This window comes from Hermetia illucens, chromosome 5 (genome assembly GCF_905115235.1).
Source record: "Hermetia illucens chromosome 5, iHerIll2.2.curated.20191125, whole genome shotgun sequence".
NCBI lineage: Eukaryota > Metazoa > Arthropoda > Insecta > Diptera > Stratiomyidae > Hermetia > Hermetia illucens.
This window is the reverse complement of record NC_051853.1, coordinates 9,666,375-9,679,432: the sequence shown is the minus strand read 5'-3', so window position 1 is coordinate 9,679,432 and position 13,058 is coordinate 9,666,375. Positions and strand designations below refer to the sequence as shown.

Here is a 13,058-nt window from a genome sequence, read left to right as displayed (position 1 = left end):
AAGTAGTGTTCGGAAACATAAGTCGTACATAAGATCATCAGTCGCAGTGCACATAGTCGAGGAAGCCCATACCATACAACGCGAAAATGGTGAACTCTTGCGTCATACAAACCGAACGACAACCTTGGACCCTTGCGAAAGTCTAGAAATTCTGAGAAAAGACGCGATGCGGTTATTAAACACAGATTCCGGTAATTGCCCCTTAAAATTAATAAAACTTGCCGCGGTAGTCAATAGATAATTAGGTTAATAATTTAATGTTTTTTTTTTCTTTAAAAAGTAATTTAGGTAGTTGGGGTTTTTAGTATAAATAGAACCATAGAATCGCAATTGTTTTCAGTAGCTTTGTACTGATGAAGGGAGTAAGTTGCTCCCGAAATAAATATATACATAATAAAATAAAGTTGTAGTTTGGAGTAAGCCACTGGTCTATCAATATTGATTTCATTTGGGATAGGTAGGAAAGTACGGTGAAATATATGATATTCGATAGAAAGGTTCCCAGCATAGAACCCTGCAATGCAATATGTAAGTGATCCTTTGAACACTTCTGTCCCCTACAGGTGCTCAAGTCGATGCACGGGTGCGCACTTGAATCTGAAAAACAAATAAAATTTGGGATATCGTGCGTAATTAACAGAAGGCAACATCCGAGCTAAAGCTAGAAATGACAACAAAAAGAACGGCTCGACCGCAACATACGCAATTGATGCTTCTCTTGCCTCAGCAGTTCAATAGGCACGCCTTTAGGGTTTCCCGCTATATTGGAAGATGACCCTTTACTGTGGGTGAAAGATGAGGAGGAGAAGACGGAATTCTCAAATCAAGAAGAATTAGCTTCGATTCATTTCATTATAATTTAAAGCAAAATTCATGCCAAGACAAGAAAATATTCAATTTAAACATAAATAATAAAAAAGCAAGGAAAGAAATTGAATTAAAACATTATTCTGTGTTTATTTCTCCATCCGATGGACAATGCCGCAAGACCAATTTTCAATTTTCTTAGATTTCGGTGTGTTCGGATAGCTGAGTGGTTAGAGCACAAGGTTGTCTTACGGAAGGTCACGGTTCAAATCTCACTGGTGGCAGTGGGGTTTGTATCGTGATTTGACGTCGGATACCAGTCGACTCAGCTGTGAATGAGTATCTGAGTCAAATCAGGGCAATCATTTCGGGGGAGCGCAATGCCGACCACATTGCCTCCTACAGTGTTACTGTAGTGTACCATTACGGTCTTGAATGAAGTACTCTAACCCACTGGTACGGCGAATTTCCCACCATATCTTGCGGTTCCGGCATCCTAGTGTGAACATTCTCACTTTTCTGGAATCTGGGCCGCCTCCCCGTTCGACTCAGATATTTCTCGCTCGAATGCGACGATTTTCCATTCTCAGCCACCTTGTCGACCCCGACGAAGCGTAGCCTTTTCTGGGTTTCCTGCAGCGCGAGCTCTCTGGTTTGGTCTGTGGTCGCTCCAGCGACAGTCATAGGTTCACCCTGGATAGCAACCAGGGCCAATGTAATGCACCAACTCTTGCAATTTAGTCTCGGGTCGGCCGCTCGACAAACGGTTCTGATTTCCTGCCAGGGAGAGCTTCACATTCCTTGTTATCGAAATTGATCTACATTAGACGAAAACGATAATGGTGTTTAAATACATAGTTTTCCTCCCTGCAAGATCGAGTCACGAATGCGGCACTCGACAAGCAGATCTTTTCGCCAGGATACTCACTTCATCGCCAACAGTTAGAAAACTTATTACGTCGCAGATTTCTGAACGAAGCGCGAAGCTATCTAATCACCAACTAGCGTATCAAGCCAGTGATGTTTCTTGGGTCTTTTAGCAGTTTCCCATCAACTTCGATAATCAGTTCAATCTTAGCAAGTGAGTTCTCGTCAGTGCGAATTATACGACCGCACCGCCGACTAAGATGCTTCCATCGCATATCCTCGTTTGGATGTGATCAGAGCGTGTTACGCCACTGATGCAAAGCAAAATCTTCGTATAAATTACTGCCATTCCTCATTTTCTTTGGTAGTCGGCCAGCACTTAGAACCATAGAGCGCGACAGGGCGGACGGCACTACGGTAAATTTTAGGTTTGAGGCTTTCGTCAATGTGACGATCACAATTCCACAACGCCGTTGAGTGTTGGCTGAACTGAGATCACCGGTTTCACAGGCGTCGGCAATCGAATTCTATTTTTTTGAGACAAAACCGAGGGGAAGGGAAGGCCTGTGCTGATTAGAACGTTTGATAAAAAAGACTTTTATTTTTCAAATTATATTATTCTACATTATCAAGACTAGGTACTATTGTTATCTTCCAACTTCCAGCATCGAGGACACTTTCCTTCGAACATACTTCTGCCTGTCAGCGGTAGTTTCCTGCTCCCGCCATTCGTGCCAAGGTATCTGTAAAATCAAGAAAAAGTTAATGAGATTCATTTCGGGAGAAACTTATTTATTTACCAGAGCAACTTTGTATCCTAATATCTTCAGTTGATTCATTTTCATTTCAAGTAATCCCGTGGGCATGTTTGTGTTCCTTACAAAGTTATTCCAGCCTCCGATGATAACTGCGGCAACTTCGATTCTTTTATCCGAGCCTCCGCTGATATCGTCCTTATTCAGAATCGCTCCGGAATAGTCCTCTGGGCAGAGCTTACTTAGAGGAAGGCCTTTCCGATTCTCTATGTCATAAGCAATCACAATGTCTGGTCTTTCGAAATGAGGCAGGACATGTTTGATGTTGCTGGTCCCCCAAAGGTTTTTGCAAGTTTCATTAACTTCCACCAATATCCGGTCAGTCACGTTTAATTTGAATTTAGAGTTCTTCTCGGGTATGTAATGCGTGAACATTTTGCCCATAGTCCCGCGCTGCCTGTCCAGCAGGAGGTTGCCCCGGTACGAGTCCTTCAGGTTGATTCTGGCGTACGAGTCTAGACAAAACACTTCCCTCCCCAGCAGTTTGTTCTTTCCGTAGACATGCTTTATGAATTGTTGGTCCAGAGCTGCATTGAGCATGTCCTCGTTGTAGTGGCCGCACAAGGTGAGGTAGTGAAGGCATGTCTGGAGGCACTTGGGGTAGCGAATGATCTCATCAATTCGAGTTTGCATCCGTTCCAAGATCTGCTCGCAGAGTTCATCTTTTATCCCCGATTTAGTTTTTATGTTAAAAAGTCCCATCACATGGCAGATCCGCTCCATGTCTTTAATACGGGCTTCGTCAATGTCTCGGTGGAACCGTTCCAGGACCATTTCAACGCATTTTTCGTGGCACATTTGGATATCACACCCGGTCAGCGCGACATGCAGGCACGCAAGGAGGGATATTCTGTGGAGTTGCGGACACATCTTGTCAAGGAGGCCGTACATGATGTCTGCCTGCGGCAACCTGCTGGAGTAGCGCAAGGTTTTGATGTAGTTGACAAGCGTTATATCGTCCACCACATCCAAGTTGGCAATTAGTCGTTTGTATATTTTCTCAATCAACTGCGGATTGTGAAGCTTCGTCTGGGTCTTGAAAAAGCCCGCGCACATCACGCCCACTTCGTCCAGGCTGAGCGAGTCGAACATGCTGTCCAGGTGCATCTCGAAGTCGAACATGTCGACGAGTGGCCTGCGAACAAGGTTGCATAGGAACATGGACTGCACCAACTGAGAGGGCGAAAGTTTCCTCGCTTTCCTGCCGATTTTCTTTATCCCATCCCAAACAAATTCACTGCATTTCACCAAGTTTAGGCGATACCAGCAGTCAGCTATGAGGAGGATTTTGTCCGTCGACCAGTCTTGTATCCGCGCCTTGCAGGCATCATCCAACGCCTTCCAAAGTTCCATGAAGTTTCTCGAGTTAATACCCGGCGGCTCGGGCAAAAATTGCAAAACTGTGAGGCAACTTTGAAGCTGGTCATCTGTGAGTTGGTCGCATATTGAAGTAAAAGCATCGACGAATTTATCAAACCTTTCATCCGCAATTGCCAACGCGTTTTTATTGCAATATCCAATGACAGCCCTCAGAGTGGAGCATATTTCCTGAGGGGTTGCAGGAGGGTCATCTAACAATTTCGCGATATTTTCGTCTGAGAGGGAATCCTTTCCCCACTTGAAACTGATTTCAGGACACAATTTATAATTGGAGGAACTCGACAATATTTGGTAAGAATGAGCATTTTCTCGCTCCAAGAATACTTTTCCCGAAACGGCTGCAGATGTGTGAAGTTGCTGTTTTGAGTACAAAGTACCCACTACAGACTTAAAGTCTCGTTGGAATCCAGAACTGGTCCTTCTTATTGCCCAAATTCTGCCCCAGCTCCAGTGAGTAAAAATACGAGACATTTCGTAAAAATTGAGGAAAGTTCATCCCATCAATGAAAATTTACGTAAACAAACCAGCACGCGAGCAACTGTCACAACGGCATGTCTTCTGATTTTCCGTTGTGGATGGTGGAAAGATATTTCCAGTATGGGTATTTACTAAGTAATTACACGAACCGTACCAGGCTCAAATCGTTCATTGTGAACTTATATTTTTCTTGCTCGGGGAAATCCCCAGTTATAAAAATATACCAAAAGCGGTAAACGATTCTAAGAGCGAGAAAAGATGCCAATAAATGAAAAATTGATAAAAATCATTAAACGCAAACGTCCCCGCGGATATTCAGAACTAGAATTAGGCACAAGGATGGGGACAGGCTTACAGTGAAAAATAAGGGAAATATCACCCAGGGTGAATGATCGGCTGAAATGACGAACTAATTGGTACGGAACTTGAGAGGGAAAATAGATAAAAAATTCTTTTTAAAGTTTTAATTGCATTTTCATAGAGGATATCCGAATGTACCTTAGCATTAGCTGTAGGTATAATCAATAAACTTTTTTTTTCGAACCAACATTTTTTATGCCGTGTTTTACTTTTAGATCAGCTACAGTGCAACTCGCATTTTTGCCTTAGTTAAGATAGGTTATACAGGTTAGGGAGTGTGAACCCCCGGACAAGGGGAAAATGAACTTAGACCGATCCGTCTCCCAAATTTCAACATCTCCTCAGGCACCTGTAGGGCCACAGTTCAAAAGCCCAACAGAAATCGGAGGCTATGTCCTAAACAGGAAAAAAAGAAGGGCGTCGAGAAGCCTGTCAAGGTCCCCAATTCAATCTCCCACAATCAAACAGCCAAAGGTTTCTGGAATACTACCATTCACAGCTCAAATCAAAGCTTTTCTTGAGGTTGCCCAGTCTCAAGACGTAAGTAAAAAGCAAAACATAGTTCCTATGGAGCAAACTACCCCAGTGTACAAATACAATGAGAACACTCAATGTAATGCGTACACAGTATGTGTGGAAAGAAGCAACTCCACGACGTGCATAAACAAAATTAATAGTCAAGAAAGAATTGACGCTTTCAAACCCCTCAATTTTCATAAGCTTACGAGGTGTCTTAATCTCAATGACCAGGTAATTATGGTCAAGGAAGATGGGCATACGAGGGTAAAAGTTTATTGTAAGTAAGTGTCCTGTGCGAACAATCTGGCATCCGACAACCGCTTGAGTACATTAGGGCTAAAAGCATACATTTCCTTGAGAGATACTCACAGATTTGGGATTATTAAAGGTATCCCAACTGATTTCTCCGAAGAAGAAATAATACAGGATATGAACTCTCAGATTAAAGTAATGATTAAAGTAACGAAACGGCAAAGCAGAATCGAGCAGATGCTTAAAATGCAGTGGACCTAAAGATCAATGTGATGGCACATCTTGGGAAAAAAAATGTGCTCTATGCGGCAAGACAAATCATGACGCCAGGGATAGAAATTTCACCTTCTGGATCGAACATTTCAAGACGGCAGCAATGAAAAATATCTTCATGAGGGAAGCTACCAAAGAAGTAAAAAATTATTATGATTGGACTCTGATGTTGACTGTGACGTTGCCTTCCTTCCGTTGGAGAAAAGAGCAAGTCCGAACAACTGGATGAGGAATTCTCAAAATGAGTTCAGCAGAACCATGAGAGGAAGTAAAAAATTCAGTTCTGCAGTCAAATCAAATCCACACCCGAACCCCAGAACATCCTTTCCCAAAACTGACCATCAAGAACTACCCATGCCAAACCATCATGTTTTCCAACACTCAACCTACACAGTTGTATCCGAGTATCAAAAAGTTCTGTCGCAAATTCTCAAGCTCATGAACAACATCTCCTCAAAGATACAAGATCCGTCTCTGGCAGAAGACATGCAAAAGATCAAAAAACAAACTGACAAACTTAACATCACGAGCGACTTAATATTCGTAGAAATTGCAAATGGTCAACATTTTATAAAGCCTAGCCTAGTCTGAAATAGAATACTTTGCTAATATTCACGGCTATGACATAATATCCCTACAGGGAATTTTCACTTTTAACTCGTCCCATCAAGATTTCAACCTTATGTACAAATTCAGAGAGGATGGCTATCGTGGAGTTACCCTTGCGTTGCGCAAAGGCCAATAACCTATGACACCGAGATGGACATCATTATCGTTAAAACCCTGGACCTTAATCCAAACATCACCATTGTCTCCATATATATGTCCCCACATACACCCACAACTACTTTCAAAGAACTGGACAAATTATTTCAATTTCTTAGCAATACTCCAAACACAATAATAACGGGCGACCTAAATGCTAGGTCATTTATTTATACTTGTGGACTCCATAGAGAATAGTAAAGCCAGACTAAGCAGATCAGACTTTAGTCCACTCAACAACGGTTCACTAATCTTTGTGGACCAGTTAACAAATGGTAAAACAATAGCATCTACCCCAGATGTCACCCTCACTAATACCAATATTATATCTTGGTCTTAGATCGCACTGGCTATTTACAGTAACACCATTGTAATTCAACAAAAACACAAAATAGGCCCCCTGCATCTAAAAGCTGCCTTGCAGTCCATCTCTCCTACTGAGAATTTGAACGGTTTGACATCAGAAATCCAAACTAAAATTAAAGAGTCGACATTCAAAGTTCGTAAGGGCTCCACCCACCAACCATGGTGGAATTGCGATCTGAAAACACTCTTTGTAGAAAAAAAACAAGCTCTGAGAGATTACCACAGTAATACCAATCATAGCTACTTCATGTCCTTCTTTGTTGCAAACAAGAAATGGTTGCAAGAGGTGAAGGCGGCTAAGAAAAAACCCGGGACGACATCTTGGAAGAACTCAGTGTTAAAAAAGGCACTAAGGTATTTTGGAAAAGCATAAAAATTTAATTTTTAAAAATTTTCAAGAGGAAGAAACCAACAACCAGAGTTGGGACTCTGAAAATAACCAGAAATACCTACTTTCTAAGCTCAAACTACTACAACCCAACTCCAAACAATTTTACATCCCACTTACTGTCATCACCACTTAAACAAAAGTTTATTCCTGAGAAATTTGCTCTGGCCCTTAACAAACGGAAAAAGAACTTCACGCCGGGTTACGACCAAATTACGTACACGCACATCCAGTGGCTAAACCCGTCTGTCTAATCTGCTCTGTTAGCCTTCATTAATGAAACTTGTCTAAATCTCAACCCTCCACAGGACTGGTCTGTTATTTAGATTGTGTCCATACTCAAAATAAACAAAGACCTGTCGGACTTTAATAACTTCAGACCCATATCCCTGATTAATATTTTTGCCAAAATATTCCAAAGATGTGTCTTGAGTCTACACTATTCAAAATTTACACTGCTTCACTCCATAACCCAGTCGATCCCAACATAGAAATCTACCAATATGCTGATGATTTTTTCATATTAGTCATTGGCAAAAGAATTTCGGAAAATGAAGCCTCCATTAAAGCGCAAGCAATAGCTATCATCAACGAATATAAAAACCTAAATCTAAATAAAAATCCAGACAAATCAAAATTCATAACTCTAAAAAGAAACAGCAGCACAATACACCTCTTGATCCTTGGCAATGTCATTAAGGCTAAAAAAGCTGCTAGAGTCATCAATTTCTCTACTGGGAATTCTTGGGGATTTCCTCCTGAAAATAGTATCAAATTGTTCAGAGTTCTAATACGACCCAACCTAGATTACGCCGCAACTAAGCTATTAAGGCTTCATTCAAATCGACCTTATGTCTTTCGGAATATCCAAAAGAGTGCAGATGCTAAAAATGGCCTCTCGGCAACTTACAAACGTTTCTCTCACCTTTTTGACCTCCTGAAGGCTGATAGCGAATCAATGCCTGACGACTGGCAAAGTGCAGCAATTAAAGAGGTATCACGTTGCTGAGTACCACTTATAAGATATACTCCGCTATCTTGCTACGCCAGATAGCCCCATACGCTCAGAACATCATTGGCCCATACCAAAGAGGCCTCACTCCAGGCAAATCAGCAACAGATCAGATTTTCTCCCTGCGGGAAGCGATGGAAAAACTGTTGGAATATGGACGTCAGTTGCATTATCTCTCCATCGACTTTAAAGCCGCTTATGATAGCATAGCCAAGGTAAAACTGTACACGGCCATGAGAGAATTCGGACTGCCTAACCTGGCTCTGCAGAAAGTGATCCGTTATGCAAATGCAACGGGTTCGATCCTCTTTTAAGTCCACCCAACTACTGGCCTATGTTGACGAATATCGACATCATGGGAAGAACGGCCCGATACGTACAAACTGCCTTCATCCAGATCGAGTAGGCGGCCCATGGCGCGAGATCTTGGGCTGCACATCAATGAAGGCAAAACAAAATATATGGTGGCAATATCAGCACCAAAAGTCCAGGACACTTTGTACTATCCTCAGTTAAACCAAAATAAAATGCTGAGACCATGGAAAGAGATAAATAGAGTACAGTTGGAGTTATTCTACTATGCTAAATCCTACCTGATCTCTCTTAGTGACAGGTCCCGCGTCAGGCTGACTAAGAATGCATATAATGTCGTTAAAAACAAGATGATCGGATTGAGTCACAGGCCTCGGAAAAATGCTAGGGCGCCCACCTCAGTCAAAGCGGAAGGACGAGCCCGGGTCCTGTCGAGAAATGGGCAAGGGTTCTTGACACATGAACGGCATCAGAACGTAAGCACGTTAGTCCGAACAAAACGAACAAAACAAATAGGTGTCTGCACGCTAAATGTTGGCACCCTAACTGGAAAGGCCGAGGAATTCGCAACAGCCCTTCGGAAAAGGCGCATTGATATCTGCGCTCTCCAAGAAACCCAACGGTCTGGTGCCAAACGCTGCGACCACAGTTAGATACTAGACAGCTACCTCACTCCCCCTTGCCCCTCAAGGGGGGACATCAGTGCGAGTACACACGATTTCAAATTGTTTTGCCCTTGAGCATGAGCGAGATGTACCGAAAACCCGATCAGCTGTGTTTGACATACCGCCCGGACTTGCCAATGTATTGGTGAGATTGGCAAGTTTTTGCTTATATAAGTGAATACGTGAAACAACTTTTTGCTATATGGGTGAGCACGCCGTAGTACCAGAATAGAAAAAGCTCACCGATCTCTCTCTTACCAATACGATTTGACGAAGATTATGCCTTTTCCTTGTTTAGCGTCTCTGATGTGTACAGATAAGCTTCTGCAAGCACATTTGCAAGTGGGGTCATTTTTGTAAGGGTACTGCCTATAGTAGATCTACTGTGGCTGCGACATTGAACCCGAGCGCGGTAAAATGGCTATAAACTTCTCTATTTTGGTAGCTCATACACTCATTATGGTGTTGGCATTGCCATCTCAGAGGGTTTCCGTGATGCCATTAAAGAAGTCGAACGATTTGATGATCGGCTGATGAAGCTCACCATTATATCGGCTGATCGCACTATTCACTTCTTCACAGCGTACGCACCACAGACAGGTCGACCTGATGCCGAGAAAGATACCTTCTGGCAACTTCACAATGAAAAGATTTGTGATGTGCCTGCTGACGACTATATCATCATTGCCGGCGACCTTAATGGTCATGTGGGTGAAGAGACAGACGCTAACATATGCCAGGGGGGTGGCGAGCGTATAATCGATTTTACGGACACTCATGACTTTGTACTTATGAATACATGGTTTATGAAACGATATTTTACAGTGGGAAAAGTAAAATGCAAATCGATTATATTCTCATAAGACGCCGACATCGACTTGCCAAAAGCCGTAATGAACGCATACAGGATATCAAACACTTCTGTTGCGTTAATGACAAGAACGGTACTTTGCTTACCAAACCCAATGACGCAACGGATAGATGGCGAGAATACTTCGAGCAGATTTCAACTGAAGAATTTGCTTATCATCCATTTACACAATTATTACCGACATTTGGACCAGTTCCACATGTCAGCGCAACTGAAGTCAAGGAGGCAATAAAACGAGTGAAGTCGACATCGCATCTGAGCTCTGGAAAGCGTAGAGCTGGGACCCAACCCTGTGGCTCAGTGAATTCTTTAATCGGGTTATTCAGGAAAGTAGAACACCATCTGACTGACAAGAAAATACCACTGTTCCAATATGGAAAAGAAAAAGTAGTCCAGCAGAATGTCCAAATTACCGTCCGATCCGGTTACTTTCCCATACCATGAAGATTTTTTAACGCATCCTTGACAACCGTATTCACGAAATCGATGAAATAACTGTGAAATAAATCGAATTTGTCAAGAACTGTGGAAATACTGACGCAATACATGCTGCGCGGTTACTCATGGTGGACCAAAAACATGAGAGTAAGTTGCTCTCCATTTAGTCCAGTCCAAGTGAATGTGGACTTTGGATCCCTCACTATCCTAAACAATTTCTCTATTTTGTTTTGCTTCCATCCTATAATATAAATTTCCGGTTCCATCAGGCATAAAGACTGGCAGATCGAACAAAGCCTTAATCAGTGGAAAATAACAGTGGACTATACATGCTGCACTTCTATTATGTACTGTTTCCCATCGATGTACTAATTCTTTAATCTTTAACCAATTGTCCAACGCAAATACCTCTCTCTTCCACTTTCTCAGAAAGGTTTCAAATTCCCAGGATTTACGAAAGGGAGAAATAGTTTTGCATGGAGGCTATCATGCCCTGCCCCGCTTGAATGCATTATTGGCCGAAATGTTCCCCCTTTTGCTTGAAGGAGTTTCCTCCACAAGAGTGGAACTTCATCTAATATTATGCAGTGAAATGTTCCTTCCATCTCCTAAATGACCTTCTGCAAGTTCCTTCGTAATGTAGTATTCGGTACGAAATTCATTATTATTTGTGGCAGCTTCTGCTTCCCTGGCCACCAATTCCGAGATTTGTCGCGGTACCGACTTACACTCATGACGTTCGCGGTGAACAGCGAACCTTTTCTATTCTGCATAAATGGAGAATGTCTGGAGGTGCCGTGAAGACGAATTTTAAAGTGCAATTCGGAGTCAGGAGCAATGAAACCCGACGCCTTGGACGGATCTTCGAGGAAATGTAGATTGACGGTCCAACAGGAACCAGCTACGCAAGCAGATCTTGTTGAGGGTAACGCATATAAAACTGCAGCACTTGAAGCGGTCCTCAGCTAATCGGCTTGTCTTCCTCCTAGAAAAATACAGCGAGGTCGCATTAAAGCAAGAGCCCTGGATCGGAGGATGCCATCAAAGAGTTTCAAAATAAATATTATAATTTATACCAAAGCCAAAGAGGCACTGGTTAGAACAGGCCTAGCGTATGTATCCTCACTAGGATGAGCCTGCATAATTTTCTTGTCCGAAATTGAGTTCCAGCTACTTAACCGTTACCAAATTGAAGCAAACGGGAGCAGAGAACGTTTATATCTCTACGACTTACGCGGCTGGAGTCGAAGGTGGGTACTCTGGAGAAAGCATTAGAAGTCTCGTGCCCTGCTAAATACTGCAAGAAGACATTGAGTACTATCCAGCCTCAGGAAGCTGACCGATGAGCACTTCAGCATCTGCTATTTGCGTAAATGCCGTAAAACATTGCAAAAACATTGGATTTAAAACTTTGGCCAAGGAAGAAAAAGTCAGAAGGCTTTTTGACGGAATCTATGGGTGAGACTCTGGAGTTGTTAATTCAGACGAACTTCGCCAGCGAGAAGAAGATTTGGCAAATCTATAACAATTGAATTTTTATTGCAATCGTGATTTGACGTCGGATACCAGTCGACTCAGCTGTGAATGAGTATCTGAGTCAAATCAGGGTAATAATCTCGGCGACCGCAATGCTGACCACATTGCCTCCTACAGTGTACTGTAGTGTACCGTTAAGGTCTGGAATGAAGTGCTCTAACACACTTCAAGGCCCTGATCCAATTGGATTGTTGCGCCAACGAATATTATTATTATTATTGCAATCGCGCTTAAAAACGGGACAAACTGTACCAACTGGTCCTATAGCTTGGGGGTTGAGTAGACCTGATAACCCCACACGGAAAACTGCAGGTACTGAGCCACGAAAGGAACCTCAGACTGAACGGATTTTAGGACGACACACCCGGCAACGAAAAGGGACCATTGATTTGCATATTTAATCATGGAACGTGTGCTCCCTGTACAAATCGAATACTGCCCAACCGTTAGATCGATACCCTGCTCCTATTTAAGGTTTATGCAACTGTGTTGCGAGAGATGCGTTGGGCAGGGACCGATTTCCTGGAGAAGAGCCACTATACCATATATTATAGCGGCCGTCCAGAAAAAAAATGCCAAAAAATGAAACGTTCACGCCCCTGTAGAGTTGGAGAAAGATACCTTCAACAAGGCAGTAGAACGGACCCTAAAAATTTGTTCCAGGTGTGATATCAAAATCATACTTGGAGATTGTAACAGTCAAGTAAAAACGGAGCCCGTAATCAGGCGGTACGTCGGTTCCCTTAACTTACATAAGAACACCAATGACAACGAACTGCGGATAATTCAGTTAGCAGTATCGCACGAAATGGTTGTTGGAAGTACCTGGTTTGCGCGGAAAGCGGTCCACAAACATACATGGGCCTCACCAGACGGGATCACTTTCAACTAAATTGACCACGTGTTGATTGAATGCCGCCAGCTCTCAGCCTTGATGAATGTGAGAACATATAG

At 42.7% G+C, this 13,058-nt stretch overlaps 1 protein-coding gene across 1 annotated transcript; it reads right to left on the bottom strand.

Moving 5' to 3' along the window:
- Window positions 1–2,261: 2,261 nt before the first annotated feature.
- LOC119657893 (FAST kinase domain-containing protein 5, mitochondrial) lies at window positions 2,262–4,415 on the bottom strand. Its single transcript, XM_038065037.1, has 2 exons — window positions 2,475–4,415; window positions 2,262–2,417 (listed from the first exon to the last, which is right to left on the bottom strand). The coding sequence occupies exons 1-2, from the start codon at window positions 4,338–4,340 to the stop codon at window positions 2,322–2,324; spliced, it is 1,962 nt and encodes a 653-aa protein (XP_037920965.1). The 5' UTR covers window positions 4,341–4,415; the 3' UTR covers window positions 2,262–2,321.
- Window positions 4,416–13,058: the final 8,643 nt, after the last annotated feature.

Excerpts from the sequence above, each read along its gene's own strand:
- LOC119657893 (XM_038065037.1), bottom strand. The coding sequence starts at position 4,340 with ATGTCTCGTATTTTTACTCACTGGAGCTGGGGCAGAATTTGGGCAATA. Across the intron at positions 2,418-2,474 it reads TAGGATACAAAGTTGCTCTG|ATACCTTGGCACGAATGGCG; the intron begins GTAAATAAATAA and ends TTGATTTTACAG.